This window comes from Saccoglossus kowalevskii, chromosome 7 (assembly GCF_978046115.1).
Source record: "Saccoglossus kowalevskii chromosome 7, keSacKowa6.1, whole genome shotgun sequence".
NCBI classification, from domain to species: Eukaryota; Metazoa; Hemichordata; class Enteropneusta; family Harrimaniidae; genus Saccoglossus; species Saccoglossus kowalevskii.
Genome location: NC_140647.1, coordinates 16,299,936 through 16,326,496, shown reverse-complemented (window position 1 = coordinate 16,326,496; position 26,561 = coordinate 16,299,936). Strand labels below are relative to the sequence as shown.

Sequence of the window (26,561 nt, the reverse complement as noted above, 5' to 3'; positions counted from 1 at the left end):
GCAATTGGTGAAGAATTGGTTAGTGCTTCGTCAAGTGCTAGAAACTTAGGTGTCTTGTTTGATTCGCAGCTATCTATGGAAACACACATTTCTACTATTTGTAGATCTGGATATTCCCATCTAAGAAATATTAATCGTATTCGTAAATCATTATCCCAATCTGATACTGAAAAGTTGGTACATGCATTCATATCTTCTCGCTTAGACAGCTGTAATTCATTATTGTCTGGTCTCCCTGTAACTAAGATAAAACCTCTTATTCGTGTACAAAATGCAGCAGCCCGCCTTGTCACTCGTGCTCGAAAATATGACCACATTACAGACATTTTTATTAAACTTCATTGGTTACCAGTTGTACAAAGAATCAATTTCAAATTACTTTTACTAGTGTATAAATCTTTGTATGGTTTTGCCCCAAATTATCTATGTGAATTAATCGAATTTTATGTACCTAGTCGTAGTTTAAGATCTGAATCAAAGTTTCTTATTAAAACTCGTCAGGTGTGTAGTAAAAAGTCCAAGGTGTTATACAAAGACCGTGCTTTTGAAAATTTAGGTCCTAAACTTTTTAATGAATTACCTCTGTCTGTTCGTTCTAGTCCTTCAGTAGACATTTTTAAATCCAGACTGAAAACGCACTTATTTAAATGTGCTTTTAATATTTGACTGATTGTTTATTGTATCAGCGCCTTTGATCTTCATATGTTGGAATTGTTGCGCTTAATTAAATAAAGTTATTATTATTTATTATTATTATATGATGTGTCATCTATTCAACTGTATTATCGTAAACCACGTGATAATGTTTGGTTAGTTTAAGCCCTGCTTGCACGGTCTTCACTCCGGCGTACACACCATCCTGGCTCGACTGTAAAGCTGCTTACTGTACTTATTCGACACAGATAATACCTGTATTAAAACGTGTTTGGTTTATATGGGATATTTTTTTAGTTTTGTCTTTTTTGATACCACCATATTTTATGTGTTTTATATAATTTATATACGTCACCCCAAGAGGGCGCTTTACAGAAAAAGAAACTGATTCTGTGTGTTCAATCGGAATAAAAAATAGTTATCCCATATCTTTCGCAAAACTATATGATGTGAATTACATATAAATAACACTAGACTTTGCAATATGCCTTATACTTGAATGTCCGAAGACACATACCTGTACTCTGGGAATGGGAGGAAGCTCTGAATGATTTTATTTTTAAATGAACAAGCAGCTTTTATGGAATTAAAAATTATATAATGGTATGCGCGAATTTGAAAGTGTTAATCGTCGTGTTTTGTGTTTCAATTATTTACAATGTACTACGATCAAAAGCATATTGAAAAGTGCAAAATCGCATTAGTTCATTTATATTGCTCATAATCTCCCAAGTTTAAAATTTATTTTAGGTGTTAGTTTTAATTAAATATTTTTTTTAAATCATGATTCAGTGGAATTTCTTTTCTCCAAAATGTGTCTCTAGTACAAGTTTAATGAACATAAACATATACACGCTTTAACGTGTTGACAAGGTGACCCAATTTAAAACACTGAAATTGAACCATGGATCTTCCGGCGATGTCTCTGTGAACAACCTGGCGCTTACCCAGCTGACCTCAAACCACAATAGTTAGGGTTAGGGCTAACATAAAAGAAACCTTCATTTGCGAATTTAATTTACCCGAGACTTGAAACACCACGTTCTTATGATTCGTTATGAGATATTTTCAAAATTTGGCGTGTTCGAATAAAACTTGATAGTTATCAAAGCCTTCTGCACTTACTAGTGATACATTGTCTCCATTGCTAACCTTTGTCAGACATGTATGTATTAAATCTTCATTCGTGTTCCAGCGTTTTGCATATTCATTGTAGCCTACGATCTCGATTTCATCATGAAAGAATTACGGACGCCAGATTTGAGCATGCGTATAATTATTTGTTAGCGCACATTTGAGTACGGGAAAATCAAAATAGAACCAACTGGGCCTTATACTGGTTGTTTACAATACACACACAATACTAACGTCATATAAGCCGAATACGGAGACATACACAACACACATACAATGCTGTCACTGTATACAATATAGAACAACATCATAGACAAGCAGAGTTATTATTTCAGATAATAAGAGTCAAACGAACACCACATACGTACATTACCCGGGGTCTGTCCAGGTTATATAATATATGTAGACATTTTATTGAAAAATTGTGTTTTTGTGCATGTATTATTGTATATTCGGCTATTTTTAAATTAGTGTTTCTAATGATATTCATGTTGTCACAAAACAGTGGACGATTTAGCTGCCCTGGTATCTGTGTCTGTGTTATCGCGACCTGTACATTGTGCAACTGATAATTATTATCTAGGCTTTGGTATTCGATTGGTGTGAGGGGTGAGTGTATGTAATGATGTTACACGAGATGGCTTGACATACTTTGGTTATTAATTCATCAGAATCTACTAGAAGGTTATTTACATCAGCTTTGTATTGTTTAGCAATAAACAGTTATTTTCTAACAGCACTAAAGCTGCACTGAAAAATACAAGTGCTGTACTTTTAACGAGTCTGCACGTAATGGTATGTTCCAAAACAATTTAATGTATCTTTCCTATATCTTTCATCCTTGTTGCCATGGTTTCACAAAGTCCATCCCACTTTACGAATGTTGTAAAACAAATCAGTGCCACATTGTACCTGGCTTCGTTAGACCGGGACTGATGATATTTTGTTCAGTTAACCAGACCTCGTCTCGGAATTCTTCACAGCATCTTATACAGGCAATTGGGAAAGTTGCAACTCCTCTGTCTCGTCAAAATGAAGGGCCTGGCTTTACTGTGGGTTCTCTGTTTTACAGGTATGAAAACCTATTATTTTTATGAAAAACATTTTCCTTTTCAGGGATATGTAAAACAATGGCCGACGTTGCATATTGTTTACTCGTTTCAACATTTACAGGCGTGTTTGAATCGCGGCATACTGTGAATCGTGACAAGTTAACACATTTTTATTTTTGTTGATGTTGGGCCGCAAGTTGTTATGTGCCTTTACCGGGAAAGTTAGTGTGTTAATCTTATATAGTAATGATAACTCCATATATTATTTGAAAGTATAATAGAAACTTCGCCGCCTTGGATGAGGCAACGCTTACATTGAGGTCGAGTAAACTAACAACCATTACACGTCATCGCGTGATGGCAGATTTGTGTCGTGATAATACCGGCATACACTTACACAATCACTAATTACAGTTATTTAGTTATGTAAATAATTATATTATGCTTACGTAAGATTTAAATGCTTCTATTAACTTTGATCTTAAAACTGTAATCATAAAATCTCTGGCGTCCGAATTTCTTTGGCAATAAAGTTATTTTGCATAAGTATATCCTATATCATTACTGTCACACTTTTATCTGCGATTAGTTACAAGCAAACGCCATATATTTAGTGGCAGCCCAAATATTATTGAAAATGAACCCGTCCGAAATGTTGACGTCTCGTGTAAAATAAACTGAACACAATGGCGGCTCTATCAGTGAGCCTCTCAATACAACGTTACCCCATCATCCGATGACCCATTGTACCTTAGACTCATTAACGATCTGAGATGAACAATAGATACTGTATAAACGCGACACATATAATCTAATTCGCTGTGCGAGTATCAGTATTTGCATGTTTTTTACTGGTATCATTAACAACGATGTATAAAACTGATAAAATACAAGGTTTGATTGTCGTATGAAATACCGTTTTTTGAGTTGAAAGATGACTCGTATAAAATAAATAAATAAATAAATAAATAAATAAATAAATAAATAAATAAATAAATAAATAAATAAATAAATAAATAAATAAATAAATAAATAAATAAATAAATAAATAAATATAATAAATTTTCTTTATCAATCATAGAGGTAAGTAGTGGTTTTGAGTAAAGTGTGTAGCACTCTGTGAATCAACATCATTTCATATACAATGTAGATATAATTCTACTCGATCTCTTCAGAACATGAGCTTTTAGTAACCCCCCCACTTCATTACATATGAAAATTGGTGCTTACAAGTCTTAGTAGGGGATTTGGATTATAACACGATCTAAATCCAACGTTAAGCCTGTAAACGTTCCATTGTTTTTAGTGCCAAACCCCTTTATTAAGTACAACAACAAATATTTCGTTGGTGTTTGTGAGCTCTTGTGTGATTGGTCAATGCATGGACAGCTCTTCCACTTCCGTGTTTTACTCCCTATCAATTTGGGCCCTGTTTAACCATAGACAGTATAGTAGTATAGTAACACCAATGCCAAACTTAGGCAGAGCTGGAATATTATGATGAGCAAGTAAACAATGACGTCATATTTACTTCCATGCGATGTCACTAATTAATTGAATAAAATTAAAAGTTAGTTTAAGACGGCAGTAATGTTTCCGTACATGTTATATTCAGTCTGTACCCCATTTTCGACAAAATATTTGAATATTTTTTGTTTTCATGGTGCATGAATCTTATTATGTTATTGTTTACCGACTATGTTCGTGTTTTTATTTTCTCTGCCACGCATTTTTTTTTTCAAACAGACTTTGAATCCGTATGTTCTCTCGTCTGTCACCATCTTGACAATAGCTCACACTCTTTCAACCGGAATTCATGTCTAAGGTTGTATCCCGTTTTCGACAAAATACTCGAATATTTTAGTTTTCATGATGCATGAATCTTCTTATTATGTTATTTTCCACCGACTGTGCTCGGTTTTTGTTGTTCTCTGTCTTGCACTTATTTTGAAATTAACTTTCAATCCGTCCGTTTTCATGTCTGTCGTCATCTTGACTACTTATTCACACTCTTTCAAACGGAATGCATGTGTAAGTTTGTACCCCGTATTCGACAAAATACACGAATATTATTGTTTTCATGATGCATGAATCGTCAAATTTTGTTATTTTCACTGACTACACTTGTTTTTTGTTGTTGTCTGTCTCGCATTTTTTTAATAGACTTTCATTCCGTTTTCACGTCTGTCGCCATCTTGATTACACGTCCAGTCTTTCAGCCTGAATGCACGTCTACCTACGTTATACCCTGTTTTTATTAATAATTTCAACAAAATAACTCGAATACTTGTGAATAAATGAGGCACGATTGTCTTTATTATTTTATTTTCACTATTTTCGGGTTTTTGTTCGCGTTTCAAAGGGTTTCTTTTACGTGACGATCAAGAAAACGCAAATCTTCGCTATTTTCGATGTTGATGCCCGGGCTCTGAATCACACACACAGAGTTGTTAACATGAATTGCTGTGTCTACTGCGTTTGGATCTTCTTCACTATCATTTCCACCATCATCAAAATCCGAAAAAAAAACATCGAGCAAATCATCTACACACGGGAACTCGTGATCAGCAACGGCCATTTAGAATACCGATGGAATACCGTAGGCGACTCTCATCAACGAAATTACGCAGTCCGCTTCATTGATTGTTTAGTTTGATAATTTATAAACATATATTCAGTGTGAGACTGTTGCTTTCAAGTTGTGTTAATACAAAGATAATTTAAACTTGTCCCTTCCGTTACCAACGTATTCAATACACGGAAATAGCATGTGTGAGCGTTTGCGTGAGTGAAAGATGCAGGCGAAATTTCTCGTCAGTTCTATATATTTCGAACGCGCGTGGTCGGCGCCTTTGATTGCGTTTATTTTGTTCTTTCATTCGCGAAATCTATCACTGGCACCGTTTATTTTGTCATGTCTCACAACTGAATGTCCAAGCTGACTTTGTTTTGGTTGTATATAGTTTTGTGGACAAGGGAGGTCATCTTGGTTGCCTAATTAACTAATTAAAATACCTGTCAGGCATCTCTACCTTAACGAGAAATGGAAACAAATATTTAGTTTATGTTAACGGTTAGTTTAAATCAGTTTAACTTTTTTCCAGCCTACCCTGCTACAATAGAATCGCTGGAGTTGCTTGTCCTTCCTACTATATTGTCTATGGTTTAACTCCGGGGTTACGTCCAAACGCCACCCTCTTGACTGGAGATCTGTGTTAGAAAATAAACCTTTGTTGTTGCGGTGTACGCAAGAAGATGAACTACTTATGTTTTTAACATCACTTCACCTATTAACAATTCACCCCTAGACGTGATAATTTCATTTCAATAGTAAAAATCCGTTCTCAAAAATCCAAATAATCACAACCTCACCGAAATTCATTTTCTATTCTTACCCACAAGCCACACCCAGACCATTCATCAAAACGAGTGGTCTGGGGTATACTAGTACTCTGACCCATGCCGAGGACTTCCTGTTTGTAATGCTATATGATAAATCAGACTAACTATCACGTGAAACCAAAGACAATTGTCTTTGGTGAAACCAAATGAAAATCATTCTAAAATAACGTACTTATACCCAATTGATTCTGGAAAAATATGACATTTGCAATAATAATCGACGAGCAGATACGGGTAGTAACGTTCGGTTGACGAAATAGACGATACAACAGTACTGATTGGACCTACATGAATGCTACTCTATTTCACATAACCAAATGTTGTTGTTTTTTGCTGTTGTAAATTATCTTCGGTAATAACTCCGAAAGTGAAGTCTTATATCTTCAGCAGAACGTAGCCGTTAAAACTTCGATCCATCATCGCTTAAGCAGCATACAATTTATTTATTTTTTGACTCATTTAAAAAATACGAACGGTGTCAATATTTAAAACTGCATTTTGTCTGTCTCTAGCGTGCCTCAGAATGATATAGATCTTGGCCGACCGTATTTTTACAAAGGACCTGAATGTACAGCACTAATTTCACCCAACCTCCTGCTCGCTTCTGCTTTTCGATTATCATTTTTAATCGCTTTTGCAACCGCCTGTTGAATAATTTTCGCTTATTTTTTCGAGCGCGCGAACCCAGAAATATCGCCCGTCTGCATGCTCGCATTTTAAATACATGGCCGTGGCATCAATATGTTCCTGGTGTATCTGTTCTCTGCCCTAAGGAATTAGCATTGCCTGTGTCACGTAATTGTCTCGATAATCATGTTGTTGAAACGATATAGCAGCCCTGGATTCAAACGGAACACAGTCCCGCTGTACGTTCGTGAACGAAACAAAGTATGATGGTTTGGAAGTGTCGTTCGAAATTAAATAATGGTTAAAGAATACTCATTGAATCCTCAAACTTTAGCACTAAAACAACCATTTCGACAACTCATGTGCCAGTGTTCAGTGTTTGAACAAGCGGTCAGTGTTTTTAATAAGCGAGTGAGAAAAATAAAGGGATAAAAACATGGTCGTGTTTCCGGTCGGAAATTAAGTGATATGTTATAAAATGTTATAAAAGCGAAATATTGGGCGAAATGAGTATTGATGCCCATTTATAGTTGACATGCGTCACCAAATGGGGACATGGTTAGAGTTGGTAGTACCATGGAAGGTACTAATCCATGGTAGTACCAGTACTAGTATACGCGGGGAGGGAGTCCAGAGAGGGAACAGCCAGCATCCCTTTTACGGGAAAACGTGAAATCTCGACGGATTTGTTTCGTTCTCACATGTAATATCAGGTGTTGCGGGCTTCTGAGTTCAAAAATGATGACTAAATCAGCTAAAAAGCAAGCGTTTAGAAACATACCTATGCAGAAGTTGGTTTGCCAGTACTTAATCCATTTTTAACACCTAGGCTACTCTATTGACATTGGTTGTTTATTTCATGGATTTGGCACTTGAGGTGGCTGATAAGCCGTGTCGAAAACGTGCACAAAACGACCATTCTGTGCACGTTTTCGACACGGATTAAAAACCAGTTGTAAGCACAAATTTTCATATGTATTCCTCTGCCCTCATCGCGTTAGAGCTTTAGACTGTGTTACATTTATTGTATGTATAAGTATACGTCAAACTCTGCCACAGTTTACAGATAACACCTATACCCAGTGAATTTGCCAGGATTATTATCGCCATTTCAGATAACAAATATCGGACCACCGTACACCATTGCATATTTCACAATATCAGACACGATCGTGTATTGTTAGTGATCAAAGAGCGATTTTCAGTTGTTATTGGTGATAGGCAGTATTGTATATGTCTATGATTAAAATGATTAAACTACGCAATGCAATGATCAATGGTCACATTATAAATAGATAGACAGACTGCTGGATTTGATAACTTCTGTTATGCATATAAACAACTCACTTTACCAGAAACTTCTATTACTGTCATCAACGAAAATCAATGAAGGTTTAAACTTAATTGTGGACAGTCACGGTGAACACATAATGTGTGGTCACAAGTATAAACTAGGCTGAATCCAGTCATTTTTTTCCCGTGATACCACTTCTTGTTATTATCAAAACAGATAGGGGATTATGATACATATCCATATTTTTAACGAGGTACCGCCAGGTAATTTGGACACGGTTATTTTATATGTATATCTTGATTGTGACTCCGCTTAAAATTACACCGCAGTATCTTGGCCATAGATATACTACTGATGAAGAGACAATGCCGATTATATTGAATAACTGTATAATAGCTTTTACGTAACTTCAACGATCTTGATCGTCATTGGCAATCATAACAATCACACCCATGATGAGCGAATTGAAATTATAGTAGGACGTCTCGAAAAATTGACGGTAATACTCTGTTTTGATAATTAAATTAAAGCAACCTCCATCGATATCATACCACGGTTACTAGAAGAAAGTAAAGGTATAGTGATGTAATGTAACGTTTATTTTGGGTTTAACAACATTTTCTCTTCGCATATTCGTTTATTTCACAAATTTCATTTTGGATCAGGGTTATAAATAATACACAGCGCATATCTTAATGACAAATAAAAAGTAACTAAGCTTGATATGGAATTAAATTGTTATATGTCAAACACATTCAATCCATGATTAAAGACATCTAATCTATCTTGTAAATCCCAAATAAACCTACAAATTCTCTTATTAATTCTTTCAATTGTGCTTAACCTTTCAGCGTGGCGAGGCATTGCTGCTGACGCAGTCGCTGAGTGTAACTGTGATTTTGAAGACGGCTGGTGTTGCTGGCAAAACGATCCAGATAATGGCGAAGACTGGGACCTGGGCACGGGCGAATCGGAAAGACTTACACACTCAGGCCCACCGGCTGACCACACGACTGGAACGCAAGATGGTAGGCGCTGATCATGTTCATGCAATGACGCCATTCTTAGCTAGCAGTTCTCTCAGCTTATGTCGATGTCAAACGATGACAATGGTTTTGCATAATTACAGTATTAGTTGGAGACAAAATAACTTCCTTTTTTGTATTATTCGTCCGTTTTGTGACCACTTGTGATCATTAGATGCTGGACGCTATTCCATGGTACCTTAAAGCGCGGTAGTCGTCGGGCTGCGCATGTGCGACATTTGTGTTGATAAACATTGATTTTCCCATAATCCAATGCGCTCTTCAAATGGAAATCACAAGTACGAGGTTTGGCCTGGGCGCAACTTGCACTGATTACCGCCCTTGACTCCTTCATACCTTCCAATAACATGAAAATTGCTTAATTAAAGCTTGGAAACGTCTCATTTCGTACTCGTTGATCTGCGCAACAGTCAAAGTCGCCATCTTTGTTCATATGAGACCCATACGTCTCGCACATGCGCGCAGCGCGACGACTACCGCGCTTTAAGTTAAAGACAGTAATTAGATGGTATCCCTTTAACGTAACTTCGCGTATATTTTTCGCAGGTTACTACAGCTTCGTCGGTCAGCTCTCGCAACTTTTACCAGACAATACAGCTAGACTGGTAAGCAGCAATACATTCGACAAGGATCTGTGTCTGACCTTTTGGTATCACATGTACGGAAGTCAGTTGGGCACGTTTGAAGTGATAATAGAGAGAGATGGAGGTGAGTAACACATTGTCAGCGAGATTTATTTTCACGTTATTACCAAACGCTTCAGCGTGGTATTAAGAGTTTGTTTTCAGGGGTGGGTGATACCAAGGTGGAAAATGGATGCACATATGGGGTTAATTCCTGGAATTGCAATAGAGAGGGCTCAAGCCGAAATACAAAATGTAGTGTTTCCATGTTTCGTCTGATATTTCTGTGGTATTCTGCAACTGGAAATAATGCACGATTTGTTCCGAAATTCAGTGTGTTGTGTGCATTCCAGGGTTTTTCGTATTGTGCTGAAAACACCCCTATTTTTTAATGGCAAAGTCGAATAGTTTCACTCCCACTGGGAAATCTGCATTGTTGATTGAATGAGAGCTAATTAAACACATTTCCCAGACCGGCGAAAGTGTATGCAACAGCCAATTTTAACAGCCTGTCACGTGATTTTACTCTGAATGTCAACATGAAAAGAGGCAAGTCCATTTTACGTAGGAATGATTGGGAGTAGAATATGTGAAGGATAGTATCAACAGAGATGTGTATACTGAAAAGTAATATATCTATCCTTCTGTTGCATCCTTGAGCATTTCTGTTTAGTATACTGGTTTGAAGATGTTGAATTTGCATGATTTGCGATGTTTTTTTTACTGAAACTCCCCTATTGATTGAATGCCGGGTTTGAAGGAGAACGGCACACCACGTGATTCGTTTGAATACAATGGTGAAGGGTTGACACAAATTAATGTTGAAGTTAAAAGTTCCTCCACAGAATGTTGCATTGGCAAACATACCATGCTACTGCGGTACTCCACTGACAGGACGACTTTCGTCGACAGCGGTCGTCGCTGAGCTGCACGCTACAACTTCGCTTGTGATGTTGCTTGTTAGCCGTGGATTGAATGAATCTTGATTACGGGTTGAAATTTTGCTCATTTGGCGTTGGTAATCTTTATTTGGAACTGGGTAACGCCGCAACGTCGCCAACAGAAACCTCCTGGTACTTCGAAGTTGATGGTTGCGCCTCCATGACAATCGCTAATTTTACTGCGGGGGGGGGGGGTCTTCTAAAAGCCCTCCAGAGTTTATAAAACTCAACTCAACAGTTCTCTCAATCGTAGTATTCCATTAATTCCATCCGTAGTATTAATATGCCAAAAATGTTGCTGAACGATTTGAACTGGATAAAAATAGCAGACGAAAATTTGTATACAAAATAAAAGTAGTCCGGTTGCCAATGAAAACAAGCCGCTAAGTAAACAAGCAACATGTTTTCGTCTGTTGGCAGGACGTGAACGTGAAGCTAACGTTGGTTTATAACTAAAACCGGACACCGTATACGAAGTTCGCAAAAAACATTCAGTCTTTAGAAGTCACTTTTTTATTTTGTTGCTAGGACGTATTCTGCTGTTAAATATATTATTTCCAACTGTTTTTCGATAGTATTTTCTAGATTGGAGGCAGCATTCACATTTCATTCAAAGTTGCCTTACGTTGATACAGTGTAACAATGTTGATGCCGGTGTGCAACGTAGCCAACATAAAAGGCATGATCATTTAAACACTAGTCAGGCCCGTAGCCAGCTCTTTTGAATAGGGGGTTCGAAAACAACAATTATATATTTGATGTGAAATGTGTGAATTTTATAATATTCAAAAAGTGTTTTTGAGCTCTGTTACAGACATTTTTATATTATCGATTCTAAATTCAATTGGTTTACTTTGCGTTACATTGGTAAGATATTTTACATAAAATCTTTGGACTATTTTACCATTTTAGTGAAGGGGTCCTGAGCCATTCCCCACCTACAGACAAAAATATCCACACCATTGATCCACTACGGCAAAATGTTGTACACAAAAAAGACAAGACTGTACTTATCTTAGCATTATTGTCTAAGTATTTTAAGGTAGAAGGCTACTTACGAGTTTTTTCGCTCTTCGCAGATGTTAGCGCACATAAAAGTGACACGATTTCATGTCGAAATCTGTCTACAATTATTCATTTTAGTATTAGTCAATTTTTGTAATATGTAATTTTATTTCTGTACAGGGCCTCAGCCTATTGTACAAAATGTAATGGGTAGAAAAGTGCGTAGCACGTTTTAAACACAATACAACATCCATGTAAACATATGGTACTAAGTTAAGCTGAATTCATATTCATCTCGTCGCTTGAAAACTTTTAAAAAATATAGAGCTATTTGATATATGGTGTGGCAGTTTGTATAGCGACGAAGTAAGCCCAGACTGTCAGTATTTGCATAATTGCATAAGGTTACTGACAAATGATCAGCCCTTAGATCATTATATAATGGACATATAAAAACAAAGTGAATGTCATTTTCTACCATGCTAAATTCAAACGTATCACTGCAAAAACTAAAAATTTATTGATCTAACTGTATCTTTTTGTGTCTGCCTAATTCTACATTATGTTTATGGTCAAAACAGCGTAAACTCGTCAGTATATATTTTAGTCTATAATTGCTTGCCAATAAATCTCCCAGATTATAATACTACTTTGATTTTCCAAAAGTACACAGCTTGGATGAATGTGAAATTGAGGCATGCCACTATTTTTTTATTCTTTGAGTAAAAATACCTAAGAAATTTGCAGTATCTCCAACTTGTTTTTCAAACCAGACAATGCCGAAACCATATTTGAACAGGAGATTTCTATGTGGGTTTCCCAAGCAAGTCTGCCGGTCTTGTCTAATCGTTTAAGCATGATATATTATGTTTTGGGGTTTCAGTAATTTTAACCAATATGAGATACAACGCTTGAAATAACCACAGCACAATGGCAGCCTTCCACATTCGTCTAACATCGCTACATTGTTAGTACAACTATTCACGCTAAGTAGATATCTGCAAAATGTTATCTGTACCATCTCGATTTCCGAATTTACGTACCCCCATATCGCTAGCATAAGAAATAGTTGGCACAATGCTTGCATCAAACAAATTAAATGCACTAACCAATGGCATACTACCAAGTTTCTTACAGTATGTAAATATATTTGGTTCACTGTAAATCTGTTTTTAGAGGATGGTAAAATAATATACATACAGTGGCAGTTTAGCAGCGGTGTCAATAGACATCAATGACTACAACTCCTTTTATGAACCCATTAAAAATATAGTAAATTTTCTGAGACATCAAAAACAAAACAAAAAACGTGTAAAAAAATATGTTTGCAATTTATGATTCATCGCATAGTTTCTGTGCTGAAGCAAAACTGTAGGGTAAATTGTTGGCTACAAGAAGCTCTTCGACCTATACAACTCGTGATGATAAATCTTCCGCATTTTTTTAATATGTCCAACCCGTAGCTGTACACTATTGTCCAGTAACAGAGGCTACACATACTAATACAATAAGTTGACTACATTTGGCTGATACACTTGGAACAAAACAGTATATATGCCATCATTAACTTGAAGAATACAAAACTAATGAACCAAACTAGGAAAGTACAGTGTGTTGTTGTCGTGTCAATCCCGTTCGATCCCCACACTTTACTAACTGAGCAAACATTAGCACAAGACAAACTGCCCTATTCAGGACCACCCCATCATTCAGATAGTGACTACCATTACATTATTGTTTCAATGTTGTTTTAATATTTAACATCAGGTGCTTGAACGCGATCTTCATTACACCATCGCGGAAAAACCGAATAAAAGATGCCTATTTATAACAACCTGTTTTGGTTGGCTGCTGTTGAGCTGAGATAGCATAACTTCAAGATTGACATTTAAAGCTCTTTGGCACGTAAATGCTCATTACTATGCATTACTCATTACATTACTCTGATAGTTACATCACGGAGTCAAGTGATTAAAACAACGATAATTATTTTAATTAATACTGTTTGTTTTATTATGTTTCTAATCTACGATCATAAATCTATTCACTTCCAAAATTTAGGGGGTTCGACCGAACCCCCCGAACCCCCCCCCAAACTACGGGCCTGCTAGTGCTATTACAAGACTGGTAGGAGGTAATAAATTTGGGGCGAAAGTATACAAAATCAGTTTTTGGCTGTTGCCATGGTAACTGTGGGCCAGGATTGTTTTTCCAATTTGTGACGTTATGACCTGCCTGTCATGTATGAACAAAATTAGACAAGCCAAAAAAAAATCTCAGAGATGAGTTAAAAGCCGTCGCTGGCGAAAAGTTACCCCAACGTTGGGGTCCATTTTCTCGGTAATGAAAATAGACATAAAAAACAGTAAATTGTTGCCCACACTCAAGCTGACTAGAATGAGCTACGTCCGTGCCTTTTAATCATAGAAATGTAGGGTGTGGTTCATTTGGCATTTGTTCAAATTTTATTTCACTCGGCAAGTATATTCATGTACCCAAGGGTAAAATATCGTACTTCTAAATATAGTTTATCTCTGCTATGTTTCGAAAAACGCTACTCTTGAAAGGACAACTTTGTTTGCTCTCATACCTCATTTGCATATTTGGTGTGGAAATACTGATTTTGATTTCAGGGACGAATTAAAATAAAGTGCAGTACATATGCAATAATGTGAAATACTTCATTTTCACTGTAAACATTTTCCCGCTAAAATAAATTCCAGTAAAAATGCCATTTCCCTCATATTGAGACTTGACACAGCACAGTGAAAATTGGATTCACACGTTAATGCTTGAACACGAAAATAAATTAAGTGAAATTCTATGTGACTTCATGAGAGTTGGAAATGAACAAATTATATGACACCCAACCCTACTACTCCATACACAGTGTAAACTACACCCCCAAAACTTCCATTCACCAATGTATTCTATTTGACTTCAGGAGAAATTGAAATAAACAAATTATATGACAACGAACTTAATTATAATTTCAGCTTCTAGTTCATCACTGGTTAAATAAACTACCTCGTCTTTATGCCAACTTGAAGTTATTCATTGCCTACATCAGTGACTTCAAAATCTATGTTTCAATCCCTGGAATCTCACTTGCTATTAATTGCATGAGAGTGTCAGTCTTTTATTTTCTATTGTAATGTCAATTTCTTGAGATTACTCGGGACATGAAGTTGTAACCACAGACCGTCTAGGTGCTGTAACTAAATCCTGGTATAAGCACCGATTAGGCAGTCTTGAACTATGCATGTGAAGCCAGCTGAGAGGTATATCCAATCCTATAGATTTCTCATTGTTTGGTAACTATTTGCTGCAAATGCAACAAAATTCAATATAAAAATATTACCCACACAGCATTCTACAGGTTACTTGTATGTTATAGATTTGTTTCCGAATACGTTACGTTCTAGTTCATATATAGGTATCACATATGATTCTCACATAATTCATTATCGGAAATCGAGTATGTTTTTCCGGTGGACCCTAAAAGGGATTTTTTAAAAAATAATTTATGTATGAATTGCCACGTCATTTAAATTGGCTAACCAGCAAATATCTCACTAAAAGCACACTGAGACGTAAAGCAGGCCTAGTTTGTGTTTTGGTTTGTGTTCTGTTTACGACAAGAAACTTCACACACATTGCAGTCCACTGAACCAGCAAGTACGTGCAGTTCAAAACAAGATTAGTTCTGTTGCACAGCTGCCGTTGACACAACAAACAAAGCAATACAGAAACCTTGCAGCGCGTGTATGGTAGAGTAGTCACCTTGTCCCTGGCGTTGTTGAAGCTGTGTGGCTTGTAACGATTATTTAATGAATTGATTTGCATATTCTTTTTTTTTACTTTTCAGTTTCAAATTCGATATTCAAGCGAGAAGGAGGTTTGTCGGTTGAGTGGCTGAGTGCCCAACTACGAACGGAGGAAACCAGAGACTATAGGGTAGTCTTCGAAGTCGTTGGTGGTGTGACAAATGTCGGAACCATTGCGATTGATGATATCATGTTTTATGAGGGCGAATGTCCCCCGAGAAGTAAGACTCATTCACCTCGCTCGGAAATAAATGCAACCAGAAGTTTATCAAAAAAAATACCAAAACGATTTTTCATCACCATGGCTTTCCTTAAACTAAGATTTAGAACTTTATATTTGAGAGTTTTCTGATTGCTGTCATTTTTCATTTCAAGTCATTTCTTTTATGCGGGAATGTGCACATGTGTGTTGACACTGACACGTGTCGTATTACTAATTAAACCCGGATACCACGTCAATGAATGTTGAATCGACAGCATTTCCGAAAAATTAGACATACTAAAATGTTTGCCTATTGAGAGGATGGCACTGGGTGGAAGTTTCAGATAGATTGTTTTGTTAATCATGATCTACGAGTTGCTATTGGTGTGGATTAGAAAATATTATATTATTATTTTTCCTTTTTAAACAATTTACTTTTTCCAACCTGGAAACAGAAAAAAACAATCGAACAAAAACTTTTTTCGCCCATATGCGATTTCATTTATCGTTTGTAATTTCATTGCTCACGCAGAGACCTGTGGATTCGAATCCGCCGACATGTGTGGATACACCAATCATCCGGAAAATGATTTCGACTGGGAAGACATCCAGGCCATTGATCATAAACAAGGACCCGGATATGACGTCACTACAGGATCACCATCAGGTGAATATCTCCCTGCACACTGATTGCTTTTGAGATACATGTAACTCATTATAAACGCGTTCGAGAATAATGTATTCTAATGGCGGGTCATGATGCATACAAACACAATATTTGGTTTTTAATTTAGGCTATTACATGTACATCGAATCGGATGCAGCAGAAGGTTTACAGTTAGGACGACTTATTTCACCGGAGTATCGCCATACCTACAATAGCTTGTCGTGTCTACGTTTCTGGTACCACATGCAAGGTATACTTCCTGGGATTATGTTTTTATTGGTTTTCGCGAGAGAATTGTACATGGAACAAATTGTCAATTGTGATTACAACAGAGATTGTATGTGTATGTTTTTGCTCTTTAAACATCTCCCCACAAATGATGCTAATAATTATTAATTGTAGCCATCTGACTGTAACTTTGACTGGTTTCTTGAAAGCAGCGCAATCACGTCATTTTATAATAAGAAAATACCAGCATGCTGCGGCTTTTAAACTGGCCAATGAACTACCTCATGGAATGATACTATGAATGTCTTTCGGAACAGAACCGTGTGGCATTGTATCGACTCTCGGGATATTAAAGCGGAGGTGTCGTCGTCTGCGCATGCGGCGGGAAGCTATATCGTGTCGTTGTTTTCAAACAAGCGTCTACCAATGAGCCTTTGCGTTTTAGCATGCGTTGTTATTGTCGCTTGGGACTCCCACGCGCGAGCAGCTGACGACGCCTCCACTTTAATATAATTAAAGTCGGAGGAGTCGTCACCTGCGCATGCGCCAGATGGCCATAGCGTGTCATTGTTTACAAACAAGCGTCTGCCCATGAGCCTTTGCGTTTTTAGCGTGTGTTGTTGTCGTCGCTTGGGACTCAATTCCCGTGCGCGCGCAGGTGACGACCCTCCCGCTTTAAAATGTGCGGGATTCATATACATGACGTTTTTCGAACACGCTGTTTGTCATGTTATCATATGTATAAGTAAGTGACGCAGAATATCGAATATTTGAATCTACCCAGGGGACGACGGATCCACTTTAAATGTGTATCAAGCACCATCGAACTCAACTACTGGTAACCTCACTAAAATCTACAGCACGATGTATGACCAGGGTGCCTTCTGGCACGTTGCTGCAGTCCAATACAGAAGTTACGGTAACCACCGTATTGTATTTGAAGGAACAACACACGAAAGCGGAATGGATTTCGATGTTTCTTTAGACGAAGTACTCATTAAAGAAGGACATTGTAGCGGCGCTCAAGGTGTGTATTAGAAATTGTAAACAATGAAATGTGTATAACTATCACGTACTTTGCTCACCTGTTTCTTGATTTAAGTGTATGGCAGTGTTGCGAAAGGTTGTCACCAGATTTATGTGCAAAAAAAACAAAAACGCTATGCATCGGAAAATTCGTGACTCCCCATCAAGCAACTCTTTATAGTATTATGGTTTCAGGTATCGACATCTGTCAATTAATCGTAAGAGGAGGGAGGCGGAGGGTAATGTGTTTACACGGACTGGCCAGATAACAGCCTATTTATTTAAACAATTTGTGCAAGTTACATTTTTCATTGACCCTTAATCGTTTTATTTGCCATCATGTGCATTTGCCTTGGTATTTAGGGAAGAAACATTGTTATTACTGGGACGATCGAGCTAGTACCAGAGCAATAAAGCCAAACGAATACAGCATCATGTAAAAACAATACACATCTAAATGAACCTATTTTAATTTAGCCGCAAGCAGTAACAACTGAAATCCAACACATGCACATTAAATAATTATATTATCTTTGACTGGCTTCACTAATAACCTTCTTAGTTTAAATCATAATCCAATGCATTTCATCAACACACATTGTCAAACAACAAATTACAAGTTTTCATCCAAATATCATCTTTAATTGTAGATCATTGTGAAACAGTATTAGTTATTTCAACGTGTTTAACCTTGCAGCCACGTGTAATTTTGAAGTTGATCAGTGTACTTGGATGAACCTTCGTCACGGTGAAGACGACTTTGACTGGTTACGATACACGGGTGCCTCGTCTGCCCTTTCTGATTTGACTGGGCCCCAGAAAGATCACACTACTGACTCAGAAAACGGTGAGTTTCATTGTCCGTCCATATGCAGATTGCTATAAATATTGCATCAGCAATGTACATGCGAGTTGAAGTTACTGTATTGATGTATTGTGAAACAATATGTAAAACCCATATGGTTTCCCTAAAACACACTATAATATTCATGAAATATGACATAATTCGATATATGTACGCAAAAAAAATAATATTTGTAAAAACACTGATGTACACTGAAATTCGAATGTAAAAATATACTTGAACACAATTGTTATGTATTGTCTAGGTTGGTACATGTACCTGGAGAGTGCTCCGCCAGGAGATCGTTACGATATTGGTCGAATGGTGTCCGATGTTTTTATGCCAGGAGAAGACCGGTGCTTTCAGCTGTGGAATTTTATGTTTGGTGCATTCGAAGCACCTGGAACCATCCGGGTAAGTATATTAAATAATCGAAGGTATATCGTCATAATGTGTGTTTTTTTATGTTTCGTGATTATGACAGCTCATGTAGCCACGTAATGACCATCGAGATTATTGTAGTTTTATTATCACGCGACGCCTATGTTTTGTTTAACGTTGGTAGGTTCTTGCTGAGTTCACCGACGGATCAGGGGACGTCTTACTATGGAGCAAGACTGGTAACCAGGGAGACCAATGGTTTGAAGGACTTGCACAGATGCCAACTAATATGGCTTTCAGAGTAAGATATACTTTTTCAAAATGTGGTTTTATTTTCGGCCATTGAAAATAAAAAAAAGATATGGTTTATGCAACAAGTTTAGGAGCAGACCTCCACTATCTACAGCCAATGTACCCGGATACTACAGTTGTATACACTGATAAAATCTATGGGAGTAGTATTGATTACTATCATACACGAAAACAACGTTGCCATTCATATTTGCCCGCGCTAACATATTTTAGAATTGTCTCAATTTTATTTTGTAATTTGTGTTTAAAATTTTCGTAACAATAATCGAACGCTACCTTCCGTTCTTTACATCTGACGTGACAAAAGATGAAATTTAATAAAAATACAGAATGTGATATACAATAAAGAATATTGTTTTGGAATCATAGAAGTAGATCGCTGTTAAGTTTTTCAAACTATTACATTTTACATTGTCACAATATCACATATACACGCAGGTGCAATAAAAAACTGTCGCTTGTGTTTAAGACAAATGTTATCATAGATTCTGACCCCGGGTTGGCATGACCACTTTTTTTTCATTTGCTGAGTTACATAAAACACTAATAACCATCTGCAAAATTATAATCACAAAAAATACAGCTGAATTTAAGTAGAATCTGACTAATTTAATAATTATCTGTTACGTTCTTCAAACTTTTATTATAGTTATATAATATAAGTTAATGCCAAAAATGCGAACACAAATTTGGTTCACAGAGAAATTGTTTAACAATGGCACTAGAAACGGACAGAATTTGTGCATTTTTGTGCAATTTTTTATGGTGACATTATTTCTTCATGTCGCAAAGTGTTCATAGGGGCCACATTTAAAAATTGACGGAAAAATAGTATATTTTTAATGTATGAATTCTAATACGTTTGAACAATTAAATGTCATCAGTTTCTAGTGTGATCTTTGTATGTGCTGTAACCTGCCCAGTACGATGGAAATTTAAATCCAGCTTAACCTACCATAATATATTTATTTATTCATATTCATATGTTAATACTTGTATTTGGATTGTTTATCCAAGGTAGCCATTGAAGGGGAATTGGATAAATTGGGCGCAGGTGACCTTGCTGTGGATGATACCTTTATGCATGACGGACTGTGTTCGGACAAACCCGGTGAAGAGGATTTCGTCTGTCACGATGATTCCACCAGAGAATTAGATGCATCACTCAGATGTAACTGGGTGCTAGACTGTGAGGACGGCAGTGATGAAGTATATTGCGGTAAGATCATCGTTGAAATACGCTTCATTGAAGATCCCTGAAAGAAAATTATTGGCTGTGCCCATCGCAGTTTTTAAGAAAAATTTTCTAACGTAATGGAGTATTTCGAAACATTTGTATTTTTTGAATGCGAATGCATTGATAATCAACCCAGTGGTTTTGGTTAAAGCGGGGGAGTCGTCACTTGCGCATGCGTCAGATGGCCATAGCGTGTTAATGTTTACAAACAAGCGTCCACACATGAGTCTTTGCGTTTTAGCGTGTGTTGTTATTCATCACTTGGGACTCAATTCACGCGCGTGCGCAGGTGACGACTCTCCCGCTTTAAAGTTTCACATACGTTTGGTGAACTAGTAAATCAGATGTGCATGTGAAATGAACATAGATGTGTCTGTACGTCACGTTTATGTAACATTTGCATATTGATATAACAAAAAAAAATGTTTAAATGCGTGTTTGTTTTTTGACATCTCTCCAGAGCTTTTCTATGTGACATAAATATTTATAGTCCCTTCGACACAATAACATGACCATAACATTTCTCATGACACACTGTTTACAAACTTGTCATTGTAGGGGAGTGTACGTTCGATGTTGATTATTGTCGGTATGACGAAATTAGTAGAAGCGATTACGAGTGGGTAAGAGCCAGTGGTGCGACAATAACCCCGGGAACTGGACCATCAGGAGATGCTACCAGTGGTGATGGCACAGGTTGGTATGTCTTTCATTGGAAACTGTTAGTTATCAGAACGTTATATGTAATATATGATTGACAGCGTTTGTTGTCCGATTCTCAGGCTACTACATGTTGACGGAAGCTCACACGGGGTCTGTCTTTAGTGGCTCAACGATGAGGAGTCCAACTGTCAGGGAATCCTCTTCCACCTGTATGCTATATTTTTACTATCACATGTATGGAGACCGTGAGTATACAATACACAATTCATCTCGTGTTCGTACATCATGTGACGATCTTTATCGCTCTTGTTTTTTTGTACATACATACTGCATACTTTTACATTTCCTTCACAGTAGTAGTTCCAGTGGCGAGTAGATGAAGCAACAAGTGAAAAACACTTTCTCCACACGCCTGGGCGAATTGTCTTTTTTTTTCCAATGGATCGTATTTCTGTGAAAGATTTGTATTTTTGTTCTGATTTGTAGGAGTCTGTACAACGTTTTAGTTATTTAGTTTTATGCCACATTCAAGACGGCGGCCCTCATATACAAACATGTAGTAAATATCTAATTTAATTTTATCATCATGCGTGCGCCAGCTGTTAGTGTGTGAAGGGTACAGTTTTTCATTATGTGTCTGCACGTTACATTTAAGTTGTGTAGCGCACACCAAGGGAAGGTTTTCACTTGTTGGGGGGGGGGGCGATGACTTTGAGCTACACTCTTTGTTGAGGTAGGCAACAGCTGTAGGAATGTTGCACGTCAGCAGAACCCTTCTGTTCTTTCTGACTGACAGACAGAAAAAGTTCAGGACACAAGACAATTGATGTAAAAAGTAGAATCCGTAACTTATGTAAACTTATTAAGGTGTTATAGGCTTCATACCCTGCTTTTTTCTCTCTCAGAATTAGGTGTGGTAGTCATTTTCTTATATAGATATCTAACTGTATGCAAATATTGGTAGTAATCAGGAAATGACGACATAAACATAGTGCAGACCAACATTTTAGCACTACGTATCATCATTAGCTGTAGTAACAAAAATCGGGAAAGTAGCATATTTCATGGCAAAAGTCATTTAATAAAATGTATTATATTCCATTTTCAATTGAACCACATTTATACACGACACCTCTATTTTGTTTGCAGATATCGGTAAATTAGATGTATGGATTAATCAGAACGGCGGACTGAAAACACGGATATGGATGGCACGTGGGAGTGCTGGAGATGAGTGGCACATTGCATCCACTGTAATTGGTCGTGTAACTACAGATTGGTGGGTATGTATATATTTATTTATTTCTTTTTTTCTTTTCTCTCTCTTTCTTTCTTTCTTTCTTTCTTTCTTTCTTTCTTTCTTTCTTTCTTTCTTTCTTTCTTTCTTTCTTTCTTTCTTTTTTTATTTTATTCGGTCATTAAATTAAATATTGTATTTTAAAATTGAATATAGAAAGCCAATGAATGAATGCACAAAACCCAAAATAATTACAAAATACTATATATATGGCGTCATCTTACCCGTACATTTAGCAAGCGTCGCAAAATAACCCAGCGCATGGCCGCCGAGATCTCGTTGAGAGCGAGAAATCCACGAGACTTGTTTTCGCCCCGGAAATAGTGTTCCATTCGAATGCTCTTCCGTCATCGTATTCCCTGTAACCACTGATTTATGTAAGAATGGAAAATAATTTGAGGAACAAATTCAACCTCTCGCTCTCAACGAGATTTCCGCTGCTACGTGCGTCTACGGCGCAGTACAATTACTGACAACACACAATTAATATATGCTTATGTTGCAGTTAACGTTTCAGACAACTCCTCTATTTAACGAAGAAGGTGACATTGCAGTCGATGGCATAATTGTATCAGACTGTGCATTTCCAGGTAAGTGTCCGTAGTCGTTCTTTGACACATGTTTACGATCATTGTTAGTTCGGAAACTGGAACTCATAACTTCAATTGTGTGAGTCCGTTTGCCTGACCGGTACTCTTGACCAATCACAATCAAACTTTACAGACAAGTCACATTAAAGATGGCCGAACATTATCCATTTTTAGAGCTAACAATTCATCAAATTCAATTGAAAAAAAAGCAGAAATAAATACCGTGAAGAATAGAGCACATTTTGTGAGTGGCAACAATAATCTAAATGAAAAAAACAACGCTCAATTGTGCAACGGCGCTCCTAGCGGCTCATGTGTTCCCAAATTCTACAAATTGACTACACATTTCAAGGAATTCACGGCATAGAACGTTCTTCACATTCTTCGCAATCTAAGTTACATTTATATCGTTGTCTATGTTTTATCTTCTAATTTTAACGTTTCTCGATCTAGGTTAAGATTTGTACTGTTAACTTCAGTTCCACTGAAATGAATACGTCTTATTTTCACAGTTGCAGAGTCGACCTGTTCGGGAGAAAAGTTTTGGTGCGATAACGGTGCATGTATTAAAGATAGCAATCAATGTGATTTTACTGACGACTGTGGCGATCGATCGGACGAAGATGGTTGTGGTGAGTAATATATTATTGGCTAGAATCACTGGATTTGGTGTGTTTCATGCTCATTTATTTTCCTGAAGGTAATTCTCAGTGGAACTATAGCAAAACAACGGCATAGTCGTTGAAATTTATGCAAAACCTTCTTATCAACAATACGTTTGTGTGTCTCTGTGTGTGTGTGTGTGTGTGTGTGTGTGTGTGTGTGTGTGTGTGTGTGTGTGTGTGTGTGTGTGTGTGTGTGTGTGTGTTTGTGTGTGTGTGTGTGGGGGGGGGTACATCGGGACTGTGGATGAAATTACGTAACTCAACAGGAGTTTCTCCATGTTTGACTATAATTAAAAGTCACTTTCCGATCACATGTTGATAGTTATACGCATTTCCGACATGCAGTACTAAAAGTTGCTGTTATCACACGAAGGTAGTACGGCCGCCCATTTTTCGTGACGTTTGAGTAAATTCACATGATTAATGAGTAAAATACTGACAACAGTTTTAGAAAAGAACGCTGTTTTAGCCAGCCACAGTGTGTAATGCACATTTTTTTTGAAATTGTAAATTAACCACGCAGATGATCTGGGGTATCATGGATGTAATTTTGAACATGGCTGGTGCGGCTACACAAACAGCGAAGAGAATGTCAATGCTGAATGGTGGGAACATCAAGGCTTAGCATCTGAGATCGGCGGCGAGACAGGTCCAGCCAGGGATCATACCACAAATTCAGCGACGGGATACTACCTCTATGTCGACACAAGATTCCCTGTTCGATCAGGTGATAGAGCGAGGCTTTTGACAGTCAACTTTGAACCCGGAACGTGCGAAGTAAGATATATATATTTCATATAAACCAGTATGTATTTGTTTTCTGTAAATAAATCAAAACAATGCTTAGTATGTATTTTGCACGGATGTTTTGAAACCACAGTCGTCGCGTTTCCCCCGTGTGGCAGTCGGTGTCATCGGGTGAAAACGCATTGTCTTGTCAAATTAGAATAGAATGGCGACCAATTCAAGACCACGACCACAATCATGTGTATTCCATCCCAGCTTTTGTTCATATGCCAAAACACAGTTTACCAAACACGACCATATATTACACAGTATTTTCCTTAATAAGGTAGAAGCCTACTCATAAATTAAAATACCCAGAATTTAGTCAGTTTGAAATAAACTGTACTCCAAGGCAATACAAAGATATTGACCGAAAATAAATTGGAAGTCACCAGTTTTTTTTTTCGAGAAAATGATGGTTGTATTTTAGTGGAAAGTCGTCATTTTGACACTATTATAACACTTTTACCAAAGGTTCAAAAAATCATATATTGTTAATGAAGGAGTTCTCTGGATTTTTAAAAAAAGTGTCAAAAATGAAATTTTTCTTTAACATTGTGTTCTATGGAATTGTCTAAAAATAGCATTTTTAAGAAATATTAGGACACGTTTTTCAAAAAGCTTAACTGTAACACACAAAATAATGCTATTTCATTGCACAATGGGATATTTTCATTGCATGAATAATTTCATGCGATTTATGACAAATTTTGTCAAAAATTATGACTATAGGCTTCATATTACCAACTGAATACACCAACTAAAACACTATTTTGTCTATTACAGCTGCGTTTCTACTTTCATTTATGGGGCGATCATGTCGGTCGATTTACTGTCTATACTCGAACTGAAATCAACGGCCAGATGAAGACATTGTTCTCTGCAGAGAATGACCACGGCGACTTTTGGATTAAACAGGTTGTTCAGTTAGATGAAACAGAAGTATTCCAGGTACGCTGAGTAAAATTAATAGAGCCATGTTTCAAAGGATGATGGTCGTCGCCATGATGAGCGGATTTAGAGGGGGCCGAGGGGGCCGCGGCCCCCTATTTTCAACAACCAACAGTGCTTCGTGCCATCGGCGCTCGCAAACTTGGCCTTCGGCCAACTTATCGGCCCCCTATGGAATTTGACCACGCGCTGCGCGACGACCACTGCCCTCATACTCATACTCATAAACCTGTATAGAATTACATCTTTTCAATACATTACACCCTCTAGCCACGAATCTATTTCATCACGTAAATTGGTGACACGGAGGTAATTCAAAGCGTCGATACAGCGAAACAGCCCAAATCTGCTGTCGATTTCAAATTGAATGACACTACTTTAACCATTAACGACATTTTGATGTCACAAAACCGCTCCGTCACTTGAGGGCGCAACTTACAGAAATGGTGTACTGTGATTTATCACGCGGTGAATTCGACATTCAACACCAATCATCAAACAATTCAGAAACTTTTAGCCTTCGAAAATGAAAACAATTAGCAGTGTGTAATTGCTGTGTAATTTCCTGTTTGTCCGACGCTTCGTTTTCGTGTCACTGTCAAAATTATTGCTACCTTAACAGGGACTAAATGGTTTCTATAAAACGATAATCACGATTGCAAAAAAATTCAACTCATTTGAAACACTTGCCGGACGTCTCTATCTCTTCCGAAATCCGCCTCGGTGATCATGGGCTGGTCCGGAATCTATTTCTTTCAAAAGAGTGGCGCCAGGTTTACGTTGTCGGCGTTTAAACCTAATTTTTTTTTCATGGACGAGAACAGATTTTTCCACACAAAAAAAGAATCTGAGGTTAAGTGGCTTTCGTCTACTGATGTCACACCTTCGGATCGATTAGAAACGTGTGACTATACGTTTCACTGCAACTATCCACAACGCAACATCTAAAAACTCTCTCTCCAAAAAAGTAAAATAGACAAAAAAAAACAAAAAAAAAACAAAAAACGCCGACCGAAAAATGTGTATCGTTTAAAAGTATACTGAATGACCAGTGTTATTACGGCTCAGGGGTATGACTTCCTCTCACATTTTGTCATTTGGTGGCGC

The 26,561-nt window shown here is 37.3% G+C and overlaps 1 protein-coding gene across 1 annotated transcript in view; it reads left to right on the top strand.

Annotated features, from left to right (window-relative positions):
- The first annotated feature begins 2,820 nt into the window (after positions 1-2,820).
- The window catches only part of LOC144349456 (MAM and LDL-receptor class A domain-containing protein 1-like), a 45,415-nt gene continuing 21,674 nt past the window's right edge, over positions 2,821-26,561 (top strand). Inside the window, exons 1-18 of the mRNA XM_085501819.1 lie at positions 2,821-2,860; positions 9,015-9,191; positions 9,756-9,917; positions 15,647-15,826; positions 16,340-16,474; positions 16,602-16,724; positions 17,487-17,729; positions 18,426-18,575; positions 18,838-18,986; positions 19,138-19,254; positions 20,283-20,484; positions 21,061-21,198; positions 21,285-21,410; positions 22,315-22,448; positions 22,968-23,052; positions 23,565-23,684; positions 24,241-24,494; positions 25,290-25,454. Coding sequence (XP_085357945.1) covers positions 2,821-2,860; positions 9,015-9,191; positions 9,756-9,917; positions 15,647-15,826; positions 16,340-16,474; positions 16,602-16,724; positions 17,487-17,729; positions 18,426-18,575; positions 18,838-18,986; positions 19,138-19,254; positions 20,283-20,484; positions 21,061-21,198; positions 21,285-21,410; positions 22,315-22,448; positions 22,968-23,052; positions 23,565-23,684; positions 24,241-24,494; positions 25,290-25,454 — 2,700 coding nt within the window. The remainder of the gene's footprint in view (positions 2,861-9,014; positions 9,192-9,755; positions 9,918-15,646; positions 15,827-16,339; positions 16,475-16,601; positions 16,725-17,486; positions 17,730-18,425; positions 18,576-18,837; positions 18,987-19,137; positions 19,255-20,282; positions 20,485-21,060; positions 21,199-21,284; positions 21,411-22,314; positions 22,449-22,967; positions 23,053-23,564; positions 23,685-24,240; positions 24,495-25,289; positions 25,455-26,561) is intronic.